At 42.5% G+C, this 19723-nt stretch overlaps 1 protein-coding gene across 1 annotated transcript in view; it reads right to left on the bottom strand.

Moving 5' to 3' along the window:
* LOC135196678 (uncharacterized) overlaps positions 1-19442 on the bottom strand; it is a 57975-nt gene extending 38533 nt beyond the window's left edge. Inside the window, exons 1-2 of the mRNA XM_064223542.1 lie at positions 19163-19442; positions 3878-4297 (exon numbers count right to left, since the gene is read on the bottom strand). Coding sequence (XP_064079612.1) covers positions 3878-4297; positions 19163-19277 — 535 coding nt within the window. The 5' untranslated portion in view covers positions 19278-19442. The remainder of the gene's footprint in view (positions 1-3877; positions 4298-19162) is intronic.
* Positions 19443-19723: the final 281 nt, after the last annotated feature.

Here is a 19723-nt window from a genome sequence, read left to right as displayed (position 1 = left end):
TGGTGCTCTTGGCTCACTGCGCCAGGCTGGCGCTTCTGGGACATTGCGCCAGGTTGGCGCTTCTAGCGCTATGTGCCAGGCTGGCCCAACTTGCGCCATTGGCTGGTGCTCCTTCAATTCTTTTTAGGTTATGTGCCAGAACACCTGTGCCTTTATGGTACCCGACATCCTTTCACATGTTAATTCCGTTCTTAGTAGGAAAAAACTTTATATACATAGTATAGTCCATTCAGGGAAACTTAGTTCTGCCACAAAGAGAATGTTTCCCATCCGACTCATCCATCTTCTGAGCAGGTACTCTAACAAGCTATGCTTTCGTAAGCCTGAGAGCATTATATAATATAATGTTCTGCTGCGATAGAATCCTTTAATAATGTTACCTACGGTAAACAGCATTGAAAGGTTGTACTATCTCTCTTATTGAAAACTTTTTAGCAAAAGGCATACAATATTTTATTTATGTTAGCTTAACTATCCCCTCAATCCGAGGTTAAGACCGCGATTGTAGGGGAGAGATACGGATAGTTATTCCATCCCGCAGGAGAGAGAGATAAACCCAACCGCTCATGACTGACACCTACATGGTACTGCGTTGGTCTCAGGCTCTCAGCGAAAGCAGTCTCCGTTAGCCTTCTGGCCTTACTCTTCCAGAGTTGCCAGCTACTCCATTTAAAAAAGGAATCTTATAAAATTATTATCGAACTTCAGGAAGTTCTTATTAAAGCATATTTAAGCGAAACAAGACTTCGATAAATCTAGAAGCTAAGTAGGTGTTGTCTTAACAATCCCTTTAAGCGTAGTCCTTCCTAGGAAAGTCGTAGAAGGATACTGGTAATTGAGTTGCACAGCAAAGAAGTAACTACGTTATGTGTTTATGATTTGACCGTATCGTATTCTCATACAGCAGAAACTCTACTACCTTCTACTATCTTCGTTCTTTTCGTTAATAGAACGATAGAAAGAGTATAAATATATCCTTAAGGAAGGAAGTTAATCCAGGAACTCTTTAAATCTTCGTGATTTCCTCATAAATTGCGGAAGAGAGAATTCCTGTTCATCACTAAGGTTTACGGAAGGAAGTAGATATTTCCTATCCGCCATCATACCCAAACGTCGATGAGATTCTTAAGAAAAACTCCCAAAGCTCTTGCCTCCTCAAAACGAGGGAAGAGCATGAATGAAGGAGAGAGTCCGCATTGAGAGGAACTGCCTAACACAGGAGTCTTCTGAATAATGAAAAGGGGCTTCTCTTAGTATCAGAATCCTTCTGACAAAAACAACGGCCGCCTGTGCGACATCTTGCACATTTGCCAGGGGAAAGTTGCTCAAGTTAAAAAAACTCAAAAGAGGAGTCTCGCGACTGACCTCTCTCTCAAATGAAGATTTTGGAATATTCTGACGCCTGGCGCCTGGATCCTTGCGCCTAGCGCCTGGCGTCTGGATAGTTCCGCGCGCCTGGAATGTTCCACACACTAGAAAGGAGACTCGCTCCTGGAATGTTCCACTTGCGTGGAAGGTACAGTGCGCCCTGATAGTTCCGAGCGCCTCTAGTCTTCTTTTACGAGCCTCTTGCCAGTAAACATTCAATGGAAGCATCCTTCTGATTGCCACTCTACTATAAGGCTCCTCAGTCTAGCCCTCTGTTTTCTCTTTGAAGGCGCCTTGCGCCAAGAAAAAAGTTCTGGAACGTGGCTCGTGCTCAGTTGCTGGAACGCGGCTCGCGTTTATCTGTAAGAACGAGGCTCGCGCTAGTCTGTTGGAACGCGGCTCGCGCTAGTCTGTTGGAACGCAGCTCCCTGCTGGCTGTTGGACCGTGGCTCGCGCTAGCTTTCTGGCTGGCTCTCACCTCTCAGCCTCTCGCTCAGTGTTCTCTTAGTTTTCAGAGAACGCGCCAGATCGTCCGAACTCCAAACATGTACATTCTTCGTCTTTTCGGATGTAAGATGAAGAAACGGAAGAAGAGACGCACTTTTTAAAGGATGCCTTTCCAATGGCTATCCCTGGCAGTCTTGGGACGTTCTATAGATCCTGCCGAGGGAACGCCCGATCGGTGGGGATTCTCCATAACCTCCGTAAGGCTTTCGACTTTCCTTCTCCTCTAGGCTTGTGAGCTTGGAAGAGGTCTAGGCCTGAGAGCGAGACAGAGCCGATCGGACGCACCCTCTACTATTTAGGACGCCTTTCCAATGGCGAACTTGGCAGTCTGGGACGTTCTACAGATCCTGCCGAGGGGACGCCTGATCGGTGGGGATTCTCCATAACCTCCGTAAGGCTTTCGACTTTCCTTCTCCTCTGGGTATGTGAGCTTGGAAGAGGTCTAGGCCTGGGAGCGAAACAGAGCCGATCAGAACGCACCCTCCACTGCACTGTGAACACTAAAATCACTTCTTACCATTCAATAGCTCGTATTTTGAGCTACATTCCTTTGTCTTCAAATTGCAATATGAATTTGAAGATTCTGTGAAGTAAGAAGGAGATGAGGATACAACACTACTAGTATTGTTAATGCTCTAACTGCTCGTTAGTACGAGAGCTATAAAAAACTTCTAAAGGAAGCGTAACTAATTCTATTCCTGACTTCCTCAAGAAGGAAGTTAGCTCAATCAATTCTAACATTTACTACACGTTATTATGAATAAATATTAAAATTTTCCTTCTTGCAAACTATGTGAGTGCCTACCGAAAAGTTCGGTAGTTACACGTAAACAATTCTTAATTTTCGAAATTTTCGAAGCCAAAGTTATTAAAACAAATTAATATGCGTATGCCGAACCAAAGATCCAGTACTTCCCTGCAAAAGATAGCCCAGAAGACCGATGGCGATGAAATCCAAAAATCAAGTCAGGAGGAACTGCAAACGTTGTTTACATTCCAAGCGACAGAGAAAATATGAATAGAAAACGGGAATGGTTCCTAATCCTCCCACCCAGGGCAGGACGGTAGATCACCTGACCTACCTGCAGCGTGTGCCACGAAATTTGAATTTCTGTCGGGGACGACGGAGTCTTAGCTATGTATATATCTGACAGGTAAGTTGATTGTATGAAACAAGACTTTTTGTAAACTAAGACAATGTTTCCCCATAGAACTGCTTATTGAGGCATGGCCCTGCAGAGCATAATTTTGGTTCATAAAAAAATAAATAAATAAATCTTAGTTCTATTACCATTGAAAAACATCAGCTCCATTTGCCAAAGAGGGAACATTGCCCAGTACCTAAAAATTAACACTCCCTCCATAATGAAAATGTGGGTCTCCCTGATGGGTATGAAAGGTGCTGCGATGCAATAATGAAATTATGTATATTCTTTCATGTTTGTTTAGCCTACAATGATTACATAATTATATTTACATTCATCTCGTTCCTCATTGGTAGAGTGGGTTGCATGCTTGACTACCGATTTGGTAGCCCGAGTTCGCTCCCTGCTCTGCCAACGCAGAATCAAAGGAATTTATTTCTGGTGATTAGAAATTCATTCCTAAATATAGTGTTGTGGTTCGGATCCCACAATAAGCTGTAGGTCCCATTGCTAAGTAACCAACTGGTTCCTAGCCATGTAAAAATATCTAATCCTTTGGGCCAGCCCTAGGAGTGCTGTTGATCAGCTCAGTGGTCTGGTTAAACAAGACATACTCAACTTTTTACATTCATCTCGCCTATTTTATTGCATTACCATCTTCCATTAATTGCATTAAGTACTGATTAAACATAGGTATTCTCCTAGCATCATTAACTTTCCTCAATTGTCCACATTATATTAAATTACATAGTCTCTTGGCCTAGCATGTGCTATACATGTATATGTACATTACATTAACAAAAAATAGTAATTTTCTAATTCATGGAAATAAAAGGAATAAAAACACAAAAACTAACCTCTACTTTTTGGTGGGCTTAGCACAAGCACATCACTACTGCAACAGCTGGCGGTGCTGCAGGAGCAAGAGCACGTAGAACCAGATGACTCTCCACTGTCAGAACTACTGCTCGGTGACCGCTGTTTACTGCGCTTCTCTTTTTCCGCTGACGCCTTCAACTTATGCCTAGACGGATGCTTACTAAAAGTTTTGCTGCTCCTCCTATGCTTGCGTGTTATATCCCTGTAAGATGTCTTTTTCCTTGTGCAAGAATTCCTTCTGGCAGATTCTTGAGCGTCACAGTAATTTGTGTAATGCTCCATTACCCCACGTGCCCAGTTGTCCTCATTCTTTTTGGGGCTTGTAAATATTGCAGTTCGGCCAAGATCATCATAGATGACAACTTCTGATGGCTTCACAACTCTTTCTATGGTAATTTCTGAAGAGTATAAAAGAAAGGTCTTTCAGTAAAGTGAAAAGACAAAGCTTACAAATCAAAATCTATTCTCACCCTTCTGATGTCTGACTAAATTAATTCATATTCACACAAACTATTGCTTTGCATGGTAATTTTTAAACATCCAGCAAATGATAATTTACATACAAAACTACAGCAAATTAAGCAGATATGACTATAAGGACTGTGCACCTAAGAGACATGCTCTAAAATTACAAAAAAGTTTTCTACATAATATTTAAGCCTTCATTTATAAGGGCTTTACAGACCAAATAAAAATGTCAAAGCTCATGACCCAAAATCAAAATTAGGATGATAAACAAAGGATAAATCAAAAGCTTATTAACCACTAGTATCCTGAACCACTAGGTAATGTCCCAACAATGTCAAGTGCCTATTTACTGTATTCAGGCATGCCAAAATACGATTTCAAGCAAAACAATATCATTACACCCTCCACCAACAAAGACTCATAGATACTGAAAGCAGAAGCAAATGTGTAACAAGACAAAGAAAAATGGAAAACCTTTTCACCACACTGAAACTGATGGAAAATTAGAATCCATTTCAAAAGTGCAAAAAATTTTTGTAAGAGAACAGATTAACCTACATTACTGCTCGACTCCCTCCTGGAGAAACATGTAAAGCAAAATAAAACATGTTCCTAGAACTATTGTCTAAGTTGAAAAACTGCTTCTCTCCAAAGAATATGGTCAAACAAAGAGTAGATAGTTTTTAATATGATATTGTTAAACTACAATAAAGTTTTGTACATACTTACCTGGCAGATATATACTTAGCTATAGTCTCCGACGTTCCCGACAGAATTTCAAATCTCGCGGCACACGCGACAGGTAGGTCAGGTGGTCTACCTTACCCGCCGCTGGGTGGCGGATGTACGAACCACTCCCGTAAGCTTGTCAGATTTTTCTCTTCCACCTGTCTCCTGAGGGGAGGCTGGGTGGGCCATTAATCGTATATATCTGCCAGGTAAGTATGTACAAAACTTTATTGTAGTTTAACAATATCATTTTTGTACATGAACTTCCCTGACAGATATATACTTAGCTGATTGGCACCCTTGGTGGAGGGTAAGAGACAGCTCAATAATACAGGTAAGACGGGAAACAACTAATGTTGTAGGATATAAAAACCTTGGTTCTCACCTTTTCAGGATGAAGACTTCATAGATACTATCTCTGAGTCTGCATTGCCTGGAGAGCTACAGCTAGACGTGACCTGATGCTGAAAGACTCTCGGATCTACCACTGGGATATGTGATCCCCTATTGTGGTAGAATCCAAGTCGGATGCTGTTAGAGGGACCTTGTCCGCTTACCTAACAGATCCTTACCACTACCTCTGCAAGGAGCCAAAACCCACCAGACCACCTAACCAAAATACAAAGGGTTAATATTACGACAAAAAGAGGTGCCTCCTGCAACCTCTTTCAGACAACCAAAAAAACAACAATATAAAATATAGGGTAAAACACTATAAAAAAATTTACACAGGATAAGTTTCAGCTCCCTGCCCCAGCACCGAATCCGCCGATACGAAAGGACCCAAGGCGAAGCATTTATCATATGTGATTTTTACATCACGTAGGTAGTGGTTTGCGAAAACCGATTGGCATCTCCAAAAAGTCGCCTCCATCAAGTTCCGCACAGACATATTTTTTCTGAATGCAAGCGAAGTTGCGATGGCTCTCACCTCGTGAGCTTTCACTTTCAGTAGTCTAAACTGATCTTCCTTACAGGCAACATGTGCCTCTGTAATAAGGCTTCTCAGAAAAAAGGAAAGAGCATTCTTCGACATGGGCCGAGTGGGGTCCTTTACGGAGCACCAAAGTACAATCTTGATTAGCCTTAAGTTGTTCTTCCTCTTAAGGAAATACTTCATAATTCTCATAGGCAAAGAGTTCTTCAGGCTCTTGCCCCTACTAGAAAAAAGATAAACTACGAACTTCAAAGCTCCTGGGCCAAGGGCGTGATGGGTTTTTCATTCTTTGCAAGGAAACTTGGAAGAAACGAACATACCATAGAATCTTCCTTAAACCCTACATTGCCCTCAATAGCTTGGAGCTCACTCACTCTTTTAGCTGTAGCTAGGGCCAAAAGGAAGATAGCCTTCTTCGTCAAGTCCTTGAAAGAGGCTAAGCCCAGGAGGTTCGAATCTAGACGATCCAAGGATTGTAGGACTACGTCTAGATTCCAGTTCGGTACTACATGAGGACGCTTAATGGTTTCAAATGATCTAATAAGATCATGCAGGTCCTTATCATCGGATATATTTAAGCCTCTATGCCGAAAATACCGCCGCCAACATACTGCGGTATCCCTTAATAGTTGACACAACCAGATGACATTCTTCTTTGAGGAAAATAAGGAAATCCGCAATTTGGGTCACAGAGGTACTGGAAGAGGAAATGTTCTTCCTCTTGCACAACGTCTGAAGACATCCCACTTTGACTGGTATACAGCAAGGTGGAAGGTCTCCTCGCTCTTGCGATTGCTTTAGCAGCTGCTGCTGAAAAGCCTTTCGCTCTGACCAAACTTGGACAGTCTGAAACCAGTCAGACTGAGAGCGAGGAGATTTTTGTGGTACCTGTCGAAGTGGGGTTGTCTGAGTAGATCGCTCCTTAGCGGGAGCGATCTTGGAAGGTCCACCACCATTCCAGTACCTCTGTGAACCATTCTTGGGCCGGCCAAAAGGGAGCGATTAAGGTCATTCTCGTTGAATCGGACTCTACGAACTTCTTGATAGTTAGCCCCAGGATCTTGAAGGGGGGAAACGCGTAGACGTCGAGTCCGTTCCAGTCTAGAAGAAGAGCATCTATTGCTACTGCCTCTGGATCCGATATCGGAGAGCAGTAAGGATCCAGCTCTTGTTCTTTGACGTGGCAAAGAGGTCTATGTGTGGCCTGCCCCATAACTTCCACAGGCTCTGGCATACATCCAGATGAAGGGTCCACTCTGTGGGAAGGACCTGATCTTTCCTGCTGAGGAGATCTGCTCTTACATTCCTTTCTCCCTGCACGAACCTGGTGAGAAGCTTGATTCCTCTTTGTTCTGCCCACAGAAGAAGGTCTCTTGCTGTCTCGTACAGGAGAAAGGAATGCGTCCCCCTGTTTCCTGATGTTATGCCAGAGCTGTAGTGTTGTCCGCGTTGACCTGCACTACCGATCTTCTGACTTTGGGCTCGAAAGCCTTCAGAGCCAACCACACAGCCATCAACTCCTTTCTGTTGATGTGCCAGGCTACCTGGTCCCCCACCCAGGTACCTGACACTTCGTTGGTTCCCAGAGTTGCACCCCACCCCATGTCGACGCGTCGGAGAACAACACCAGGTTGGGGTCTGTGATTGAAGAGACAGTCCTTCGCAAAGAGGTTGGGATCTGTCCACCATAAGAGATGTTTCTTGATGTCCTGGGATAACGACAGGGAGAACGTCAAATCCTGAGAACGACGACTCCAATTCCGATGAAGAAGAATTGGAGCGGTCTCAGGTGCAACCTTCCTAGGGAAACGAATTGCCTCCAGAGAGGAGAGTGTCCCCAGCAGACTCATCCACTCCCTCACTGTGCATACTTCTTTCCCTAAGAAGGTTGTTACTCTCTCGAATCCTCGGGCTATCCTTTCCTGCGAGGGAAAAGCCCGAAAACTCGAGCGTTTCATTCTGTATCCCGAGATACACACACTCTTGCTCGGGAATTAGTGATGACTTCTTGAAATTGACGAGAAGTCCCAAAGCCTTCGTCAATTCTAAAGTTACTTGTAAGTCCTTCAAACAACGATCTTCTGAATTGGCCCTTATTAGCCAATCGTCGAGGTACATGGATATCCTCACCCCTTTCAAATGAAGCCATTGAGCCACATTCCTCAAAATCCCCGTGAACACTTGAGGGGCCGTCGAGAGGCCGAAACGAACAGAGCCCACTGAACTGAAAAAATTTTCCCCCCCATCATGAATCTGAGAAACTTCCTCGAGGAAGGATGGATCGGTACGTGGAAGTAAGCGTCCTGAAAATCCAAGGAAACCATCCAGTCCCTGGACGAAGCGCTGCCAGCACTGATGAAGGCGTTTCCATCGTGAACTTCTTCTTTTTCTACGAAGAAGTTCACGGGCGCTTACATCCAACACCGGTCTCCATCCCCCTGAGGACTTCGGAACTAGGAAAAGGCGGTTGTAGAAGCCCGATGAATGATGGTCTGTCACTAGTTCGATAGCCCCCTTCTCCAGCATCTGATCTACTGCTAGATGGAGAGCTTGATTCATGATGGGGTCCTCTGTACCTGGCCGTCAGTTCCCTTGGGATGGTCGTCAAGGGAGGTCTTTCGACGAAACGGGATGAGGTAACCTCTCTCAAAAATAGAAAGGGTCCAAGGATCCGCCCCTTTTTGGGCCCAGACTTCTGCAAACTCTAAGAGTCTGGCGCCCACCGTTGTTTGAAGGACCTTGCAAGTTATTTGGGGGCTTTAACAGACTTGGCGAAAAGTCTTACCCTTCTTGAAGGTCTTACGACCTCTAAACGTAGAGGTTCTTGATGAAGATGCCCCTCGAAAGGGTTCTCGAACACTTGCCTTTTCCTTCTTAGCCTTGGTAGGGAAGGAAGGGCGAGGTTTTTCTTGCCGACTGTGCCAAAAGGTCCTGGGTGGCTTTGGCCGAAAGTGACCTCGAAATGTCCTGCACTCGATGTTCGGGAACAAACTGAGTAGACAGAGGAGCAAACAGCAAGAAGACCTCTGAGCATGGGAGGACCGACTTCGTTAAGAAGGAACAGTAAACCGACCTCTTCTTCACGATGCCGGCCCCATAAAGGAGGCGATTTCACTCGCTCCGTCTCTTACTGACTTGTCCATACAAGACAAAACACACATAAGATCATCTGGTGAAATTGACTCTGGCACTTCAATTTTCTTGGCTAGGACTCCCAACGACCAATCAAGGAAGTTAAATACTTCTAGCACTCTAAACATACCTTTGAGCAAATGATCCAATTCGTTCATTGCCCAAGTCGTCTTAGCAGAGTTAAGGGCAGTTCTCCTTGTCGAATCTACCAGTGCCGAAAAATCCGAATCAGCCGAAGACGGTAGACCCAATCCTAAGGGCTCTCCTGTTTTCGTACCAGAAACCAGCGCGTCCTGATAACTTCGAAGGAGGAAAAGCGAACATCGTTTTCCCCCTTCTTCTTTGGAGCCATCCAGGAACCAAAACTCCTCAGTGCCTTCTTCATAGAAAGAGTTGGCTTCATCCTCACAGAAGAACTCTTCGCTGTCTTCGCCGTTGCCAAAAAAGTGAGTGAGGAGAAGGAGGAGCCGTAGGCGTAAGGAATCCCCAAAAACTTGTAAAAGTAGCTCTGTAAGCTTCTTGTAAGAAGAGACAGCAGCAGAAGTGTTCGGTTCCTCATCCGAACCTTCTAGGACGTCTTGTCGAGGCGAGCGCGAAGATCCTTAGGTGACGAAGGGATCCTAGCAGGAGTTGAGCGAGAGGTTGGAGAACGCCCTCTCTTAGAAGAGTTCACATCCACTGGAGAACGATGAGAAGATCTGGGAAGTATACGATGAGACTCCCTCTTCGAGGTATACGGAATCTCAGCCGAAGGAGAGGTAGGGCTCCTATCTCCGAGAATTCTCGGAAACATCCGCAGGGCGCTTACGAGGAGGCGAGCGCCTACTATACTCTATGCACCTATCCTGGGGCGAGCGGCTGCCGGAGAAGAGCGCCCTATCGAGAGCAGAGCGCTTGCGCGGCTCTCCATACTGTCCAGTTGCGTACGATCAACGGAAGTTCGACTGGAAGGCGAAAATGCGCCTACTAGGAGAAGGCTGCTTGCGAGACTCTTGACGTCTAACAAGAGGGTAACATTCAGGAGAAGGGCAAGCTTCAAAAAACTAACGAGCGCCTACTTGGAGAAGGGCGCTTCCGGGATTCCTGGTGTCCTACCAAGAGACAAAACGGTCAGGAGAGTGCGCCTAGAAGCGGGAGAGCGCCTACACGGGAGAAGGGCGCTTGAAAGACTCTTGTTTTGGTCTGCCCTTAGGAGAATAAATCAGGAGTATGACGCCTTAAAAAGAGACCGAGCGCCTACTAGGAGAGCTATGTGCAGTAGGCTCTTGGCGCCTACCTTGCGGGGAGCGGCTAACAGTAGGCCGTCTATCATGCACACGACTCCTACCAGACTCTAGATGCCTGTCAGGAGAGAAGTCACGATCCGATACTCGAGGAGAGTGACATCGGAAGAAGAAACGCCTACTTGTATAAGGGCGCCTTCTATAATCTTGAGGCTGCTGAGGAGAAGTCTCACGCGAGGGAGTTGAAGAAATCGCGTGATGAGCAGGTGCAGTGCGCTTACCGGAAGCGGGAATCCAATCTGGAGAAAAAACTTCTTTCTCCATAGAGCGTCCTACCGATGTTTGGCGCCTTGAAATTGAAAGAGAGCCAGGCGAGCGAGGGCGCTCACGCGAGTGAGGGCGCTCCCGCGAGCGAGGGCGCTCACGCGAGCCCCCACCTTCATACGAAACCTCCCATATGAAGGAGAACGATCCTCTGAAGAGCGGCGCCTAGATCTCTTGATCGGAAGAGAAACGTCCTTCTTCTACGTGATCTAACTGCTAGAGAGTCTGCTAGCGCCGTGATCTGAGCTTGAAGTCCCGCGAGTACTCTCGTAGGAGAATCTTCTAATTCTTCCTCGGAAGCAGGCGCCGAGCGCGGAGAAGAAGAACGATCACAGGATTTCTTGTGTTTCTTCGCCTCCACCGAACGATTCTTCCGGGAAAACCTCCGGACTAGAAGCCAAAGGACTGCAGGGAGCCTTCCAACCCGCCCTCTTCAACGGGCGCGACGCATCCTGGGGAGTTCAACCTCTCTTCGGAGAGGGAGACGACGAAGAGGAGAAGCATTGGCGTAGGAGCTCCTTCTTGTAGCGATCCGAGGCAGCCTGGGAGCGTACTTCAGGATCTGCCGAGGGACGCCTGACCGGTGGGGGCTCTCCTAGCCTCCTGCGGCTTTCGACTTTCCTACTCCACTGGAACTGGAGTCTGGAAGAGGTCTAGGCCTAGAGGCACTAAGGAGCCGGTCAGACGCACCCTCCACAACACTGGGGACACTGCACTGATCACTAACACTCTCCTTACCTTCCAACTGACGAATCTTCTGATCCACAGAACGATTCTTGGCTTTCAGAGCTGCCGCCTCCGAAGGCGAATCTCCGGCTTCGGTGCGGGGAGCCGGGGCTGCAACTTGGGAAGAAGGTTCTAATTCTACGTTAGTACTATTAGGATCCACATCCAACTCACTCATTCTAGATCTGCTAGAACTTCACTAGAGGAAGCCTTACGCACTCTATCACGTTCCAACTTCCTAACATAAGAAGAGAGAGCCTTATATTCTTCTTCATTCAATCCCTTACATTCACTACAAGGGTTAGCAAACGCACAATCATTCCCCCACCCCCTGCATTTTCATGCAACCGTGTGGTTCTACCGAAGCTTTCGGCAACCTCACCTTACATCCTTCATTCACGCAAACCTAAACAACATTGAAGTTTTAACTACCGATTCTAGATCAGACATCGTTAAAGAAAATCAAACTCAAAATCAAACCGGTCCACAATCAGCGTATGCCAAGCCAAACAAAGCGAATACGTCACCAAAAGAAGTCCAAATTAACTCCAGGCAAGCGAGAATCGAAAAACTATCGAGAGGAACCGACAACAGTTGTTATCGTTCCCGCGACAGAGAAAAATCTGACAAGCTTACGGGAGTGGTTCGTACATCCGCCACCCAGCGGCGGGTAAGGTGAGACCACCTGACCTACCTGTCGCGTGTGCCGCGAGATTTGAAATTCTGTCGGGAACGTCGGAGACTATAGCTAAGTATATATCTGCCAGGGAAGTTCATGTACAAAAGCTGTAATTCAAGCTTATGAGCTTCTGTTCAGTTGTTTTCTTATAAGAATACATTATTTTGTGGTACTTACAGCCAGCAAGTATGTACAGTATATTCTCTTGTAGTTCAGCTCCTTTATATATTAGGTGGAAACCACACAGCCAATGAAGGCAAACTTTATAGTACATCATAGATACTATAAACTGGCATTAGGTTATTTACTCCACTTTTATCATTTAGTAACAACTGACTGACATTTCAGAGCAATGCCTCCTTCAAATTTCTTCCTCTAATTCTAAGTCTACTGATTACTACTGTCCTTCCCTCTTCTGATGCAGCAAGTCTTTAAGGTACTGAAGAGAGAGAAAAAGAAAAAAAAAAAAACTCGAATGACTCAAGTTCATATTGGTTATTTGTTTCCTTTATATGTCATTACAGTATTTATCTATCAGTGCAGTACTGCTCATGTTTTAAGAGTTGCATCACTGTTTATTGTTAAGTTGATATGATTAAAAGGTTTCAAGTAAATACAGTAAGGTAATGTGTATTAATTTAGATTTTCGAGTCAATAACAAACCAAACGGTGATAACTTTTATTCAAGTGACTGTAAGAGAAAATGCGTTCAGTAAAACGGCATGACTAAAGCATCATTTACTACCTGTGGTTCCTGAAAGGTATGCAAGAGCAAGAGCTGTTGCTGAAAGACAGCTGGGTTAATCAACAATGGGATGTCTGCTGTCTGTGGTTCATTCAACCCTCTTACAGTTTCCAGTGTAGTCAGGAAGCCTGCACCTGCAACTTTTTTGGTTATGTACTGGAACTTTTTTTAACAGGTTCTGGTCTGCCATTTTATTGGAAACTTATCACTACCCCATAATTATATTCCAAGATTCACTATTTATAAAAAAAAAAAACTAAGGCTATGTCTCTCAAGCCAAATGGGAATCTTTACAGGGTAATTATATTATCATATTTACATATAAAAGTAATGTTAACCCTCATTGTAAAAATACTGAATCAGACAAAATTTTAAACCCATTTCTTCCCAAAAACCACAAATGCTAAAAAAATTACTATGACCAAAAAAAAGTTTAGATGATAAGCACACCTCAAGTCCACAGAGCAAATGTCAATGCTCATCATCAAGGTAACAATGTCAATGTTCTCTGCAGGGATAGGTTCCATAACCCCCTGCAGAAATGCAATACATATCAGCAAAAATACAAAATCCCCTCTAAAAGTTAATTTTAACTGTCAAATACCCTAATCCTACACCTTAAACTAAATCGCTTACAAATCCCTATTTTAACAGTTCACCAGCTAATTTAATTTCATTAAAAAAAAAAAAAAAAAAAAAAAAAAAAAAAAAAAAAAAAAAAAAAAACAAGTGATAATTTTAGACAGTCAACAGAAAAATTGACGAATTGGTGAAGTTCCGTATACAAGTGAAAGATATGTTCCACAAAATTCTGCAATAAAATGAGGCACAAAAAAATGGGGGGTCCAGTCTAATACTTTTACATCCCACACTACATGACATTATTCTTGCTTCATCTCTGGAGGACTGAGCTGAAATTCTCAATCTTAAGAGGGAAAATATGACAAATTTTTAATGAATTTGTATTTTTCATAGCTAACAAACTTAAGATCTTAACAATAGGATATTTTCCAAGCACTAGCTGGTAACCGGTTAAAAACAATCAAAGCTTGTAAGCAAGGAATCTGTGAGATATGGCAACTCCTGCTCATACTAGGTGATAACTGGTCAGAGACAGCGTACCTGCTCTGTGATACGCCCAGTCTTTCCTTAACCACCTTGGGGAGTAGACATTATTTCCCCTTCACTCTGAGGTTAAAGAATAGTATTTTGATGCTAATCTCAGCAAAAGCATTAAAATAATCCAATCCAACCTAAAGAACGGAAGTACAGACCTAAAGGAGTTTTCCCAACATTTCAATTAATTTCACCCGGTTTTTTGCCCAAAAATTATCTTAGAACACATCAATAACATTACATCAAGTATATAGAGGCAGTCCCTTGCTTACGACGTTCCGAGGTTACAACACTTTTCAATTACATTTATCAGAAACTATTTCCAGGTTTACGACGCCTGTTCCAGGGTTAAGTCGCCTACAACGCTGATCTGGCAGAAGAAATATGACTCCAAAAATGCAAAATAATCAATACTTGAATGTTTTTTTTTTTTATTAAAAATGCAATTAAAATGCAGTCTACATAGATTTTAATGCACCCAAAGCGTAAACTGTCAGGTTTTCTTGTGATTTTTTATGATGTTCCAGCTTACGACGATTTTCGGCTTACAACAGGTCTCAAGAACGGAACCCCCTTTGTAACCCGGGAACTGCCTGTACTATACTTGATTCACTGAAAGACATGCCAGCCTACAAGAAACAGTATCTTAGAAACTTGACAAAGTATGAGACCAATTCTACATTTAATGTTCACAGTTTTTACGATTTCATTGCATATATTGGACCATTTCATTTCTTTTTCTATACCTAACAATTTCACTTGGAATGCAGGATGCAATTACATCTTTACGGAGGCAGTCAATTGGCTTTTATTCATGTAATCAATACTCATACCTATATCTATTTGTTTAAAGGAATATTAGCTGTAATCCCAGAATAAAGGATGTTAAATAAGAACACACTGTTGTACAGTAATTACAAGGTCTCATGATGCTCATATTTTTCAGTGCAATGAATCATTGCTTGCCACATCATGCTCAAAAGTATTAGTGTACAAACTACCGTTTTATCATTAATAAAATCTTTTAAGTAATACCACATACAGGACCAATAATACTGACAATATATTTATAACTCATTTTTCCTACCTCAAGAGACTACTTATTACTAAGGAATTTAATCTAGACAGAGGCAAGCCTAGAAAAAAAGAGGAGGCCTGGAGTCAGGAAGGGCATCTGTCTGCGAACATCAGCTAAACCTAATCATGAAATTAAATACACCATACACTATTGAAACAGTTGAAGCAGGCTCGTTAAAACCAGCATCCTCCACTGGGGATGAAACCGAGATGTCCATAAAGGAATTTAACATATGATTCTGTATATATTTACTTAATAAAGAATCAATTCACCTATTGCTAAATTTTCTTTTAATAACTTTAAAATGGTTTGGCATAGACCCTACACGATAAGTAATTTATTGAATATGGCATGGCCTTTGTAATGAAGTGGAAATGGTCCAGAAACTGCCTAATGAAACTTTCAAGTAAAAATAACATATAGGCCTCCAAATCCTTTCATAAATACTGAGTGTTGAAAATCTTCAGGAATTTTCATTTATTTGTAACAAACTAAGATAATGAAATTTGTAAAAAAAAAAATGGGCTATGGTATCTGGTGCTAATTCAGCCAGTGTTCACCACTCTTCTTCCCAGCTTGTTCCCATTTTTATATGGGGTCGCCGTTTCGGATGAGCCGTTTCCATCTATTTCTATCTTGTGCTTCTGCCTCATCAATTATTCCCTTCTCATTTAATTGTCCTCCTCTCACACAGTCCTTCCATCTCTTTCTTGGTCTCCCTCTTTTTCTTCTTCCTTGCACCTCCACCCCCATAGTATGTCTCCCAGCGTGGTCCTCATCTCTCCTCAACAGGTGTCCATACCATCTCAGCCTCCCCTCCTGCACTTTCTTTGATACTTCCACCACCTTAGTTGACCCCCTTATGTAGTCATTTCTGATCCTATCCACTCTTGTTACCCCAGACATCCACCTAAGCATTCTCATTTCTGCCACATCCATCTTCTTCTGCTCTGCTTTTCTCATGCTTGCTGTTTCCGTACCATACAGCATTGCTGTTCTTACCACCGTCTTGTGAAATTTTCCTTTTAACCTAAGCGGCACTCTTTTGTCACAAAGAACTCCTGAGGCCGCTCTCCAGTTGTTCCAGCCTGCCTGTACCCAATGTTTTATTTCTTCTTCCATACTTCCTCCAGCGTTAACAAAAGATCCCAAATACTTAAACTGATCAACTCTCCTTATTTGCTCTCCACCAAGCTGAATACTTTCTCTATCATCCCCCTCAGTGGTGGTACACATATATTCTGTCTTGGATCTACTTATTCTCATTCCTCTGTCCTCCAGTACTTGTCTCCATCTTTCCAATTTCACTTCCAGATCTTCCCTGCTCTCTTGAAACTAAGTTATTCTTACGCATTACTTCATTTTATTTATGTTGAACTCCATCTTTTTACTCTTTTAAATAAATAGATACAATTTCTGCATATTAGTGGTGAACACACAGCCAGTGTTCACCACTAATATGCAGAAATTGTTTCTATTTATTTAAAAGAGTAAAAAGATGGAGTTCAACATAAATAAAATGAAGTAATGCGTAAGAATAACTTAGTTTCAAATTTACCATATATAGTAACATACACAGTTATATACTAGCAAACTGTTGTACTGGTAGCCTACGTATTTGTAAATAACAGGTAGTCTATTTGTAAATCAAACTTGGGTAAGAAAAATATTACTTCTCAATAAGAATTTTATTTTTTCACTACCATAAGTTAATAAAATAAAAGACAAATGAAAAATATGATAGTAGTAGCTTTAATCAAATGCTTAAATTCTGTTTTAAAATACTTAGCCAGTTAAGTCTAAAAATATGAGAGCATGACCCTAACCTTTGAGAATTCATTAAATTTGTTAGGCTGTCTCTTTATTCAAGCCTTCCAACTTCGGTAAATGTCTTTAGCACACCTTCAAAGGGCTTGTGATATTACAGTAGCCTATTTCCTGTGATTACAAGGTTTTGCACAGTATAATTATTCATAATGAATCCACATTCAAATGCGACTCCCAAGGAATTTACATTTCTTATGTGGGAATGACCTATTTTCAACCTTTTATTTATCTGACTAGTAATTTGTCCAGGAATTATTAAGATTTTCCTCTTTTCCTAATTATATTAACCAATATAATTACATACTTACAACCCAGTTAACTTGAGATTTAGTGTATGTTTAATAAAGCCTACTGTAAGATAACTGGTGGTATCAATACCACAGCACCTACCTAATATCACAATATGGTGAAAACCTGACATACCAAGATGAACATTGGGAATACCATAAATGGTGCTAATTACACACCATTTACAAAAAGGAAATATAAAAGTTAATCACGTTACAGCCTAGAAACATTTCCATACAGCACAAAACTTGGTATTTCTATGTAAGCATTCCGCATCGTTCATCCCACGAATACGAAAGCCACCAGGAATTGGGCATCAAATGTATTTTGCCATGTTTAGTACAAGCCCCTGGAGGTTAATTACAGTCGTCCAAATAAGTATTACTTAAAATTCTTGTTCAGGAGGTAAAACTGCATAGAAAAACCGCAACTGCCATAGTCTAGGCTCCGCAGAATAGTAATATAAATCTACCCTATACTTTACAGGACCTACATTTATATGTCCTCTGTAGGATCGGAAAAGTTCTATTTATACAAATTTGGCTATAAAACCTTGCATTTGGGCACTTCCAGCCATTCAGTGCTTACGACAGTGAAAACAAGGAGTTGGAGTGGTTGGAAAGCAAGGCGGAAGAAAGGAACTGGGGTAGATCTGGGGTAATTATCCGCGGTGGCCTAGACTATGGCAGTTGAGGTTTTTCTATGCAGTTTTACCTACTGAACAAGAATTTCAATTAACATTTAATCGGACGACTGTAATTAACCCCCAGTGTCCAATACTAAATACATTGGACCCTCCAATCCCTAGTGGATGTCGTATTTTCAGTTACGTTCCTTGCCGTCCGTGCGGACTTGCTTCTGTAGAAATACCGGAACTGGGAATGAAAGTAGCCTATTAGCACCAAGACACAGCACCCTTATGTTAAAGTCAGCAGGCTAAAGTTGCTTACCGATCTTATAAATGCAGAGTAGGGAGACTGGGGAAGGCGTGAGAAGTCAATGTGTGATCAAAACTAATCTTTCTTAAAATACCACATCCTGACCTAACCCCACCTCCCTAAACTGGCTATGGGTGCCATGGCTGACGAGCTTTGTTCCTGGTCCCCTCCCCTGGCCCCCACCCCCAAAAGTAGCAGGTAAGAGTTAACATGACAAAGGCCTCCCCACTGTCTGACTACCCTGTATTCCTACTACCTACTACCTAGGCTATGTCACTCTAGGAAATAGAAAAGTCCTAGCTATCCTGTTATAAGCTGCCTACTACTGTTATTGGATTTGACGTCTACTGAAGCTTCACTGTAGGATAATTAGCCTTAATAAGCAATATCCTAACGTTTTATAAGTAGTTAAGTTACTTATCGATCTCAAAAAAACCTTGGAATGTTACTTGGTCAAGCACATGTGAGTCACCACGATGACGAGAGCTATACTTGTACAAAACGAGGGGGATTGCCTAATCTAAGAAACTGTATTTTGGTTCCTTACCTATTAACAATTTAACGTTAGTTTTAGTCGGCCGAACGTAATTAACCTATACACAAGATAACTAGGCTAGTATGTAGGCTACTAGGTATACCTAAGTCTTCATCAAAAGCAATAGTACTACCTAGCTAATACCTAGGTAGCTGAAACTGAAGGAAAAATCAATTTTCAAAGTAAAAGCAGCAGTATTCTTAATACTTAAAAATTGGGACAGTGCCCAATGACGAAAATTGTACAAACAGATTAGTAAATAAAGGGAAAATAGTAGGTAGTACAGGATTCGAAAGACAGAACAAAAGGTACAAAACGAGGCGAAAGAAAGACAAATTAGTAGGTAGCTAGTACAGTACTAAACTAAAAGTCAGTACGCCCCTCACCAGATCCAACAGGAGGATAATATCCAGGGTAATTATGTGCAGGGTAAAGCGGGGGAGTATTCGGGTCAGAAGCTACATAGCAAAAATGAGCATTATAAGGAAAACTAGGGGTAGTCTTTTTTGCATCTTCACCATCGTCACTGATCTCGCCCTCCTCTGGCTCGTCGTCGTCGTCGTCGTCGATGATGATGCCCTGTTCCTTGTCGTTTTCCGTCGCCGTGTCCGATATCTCCTCCAGATCTTCCATCTCGCCGTCTGTTTCCGTTCCTGTGAAGCGAAAAGTCCTACCGGTGCACACTAAAAGCAATAATACAATAGCATTCTTCGAACGGTCTTCTGGATTCACTACTTCTACTACGCTGGACAGTCCGTACGTATTGTAATAATTTCTCTCGCACGACTATGCCACGCGTCAGCACCAGATCAGGCCATTCGTGTTAATGATTCTCTTCATTACTTGGGCTAGAACTAACAAATCGTCATATCTTAAGTTTTGGATTAGTGCTAGACAGTAATATCTACGTCTATTACATTTAAAAAATACATATATTGTTCCAGGTGTAGCTTGAAAAATTCCAATGCAATGTGAATGGTTGCATCATCATATGCGTAAAATTTTTCGTTGTCCACTTCAGAAATATCCTAATCAAGTTATTATTTCCTCGTAGCATCATATGTGTAAATTTAGTTATA

The sequence above is a fragment of the Macrobrachium nipponense genome, chromosome 11 (genome assembly GCF_015104395.2).
Source record: "Macrobrachium nipponense isolate FS-2020 chromosome 11, ASM1510439v2, whole genome shotgun sequence".
Taxonomy (NCBI): domain Eukaryota; kingdom Metazoa; phylum Arthropoda; class Malacostraca; order Decapoda; family Palaemonidae; genus Macrobrachium; species Macrobrachium nipponense.
The sequence above is the reverse complement of the archived record's forward strand: the minus strand, read 5'-3'. Positions and strand labels throughout refer to the sequence as shown.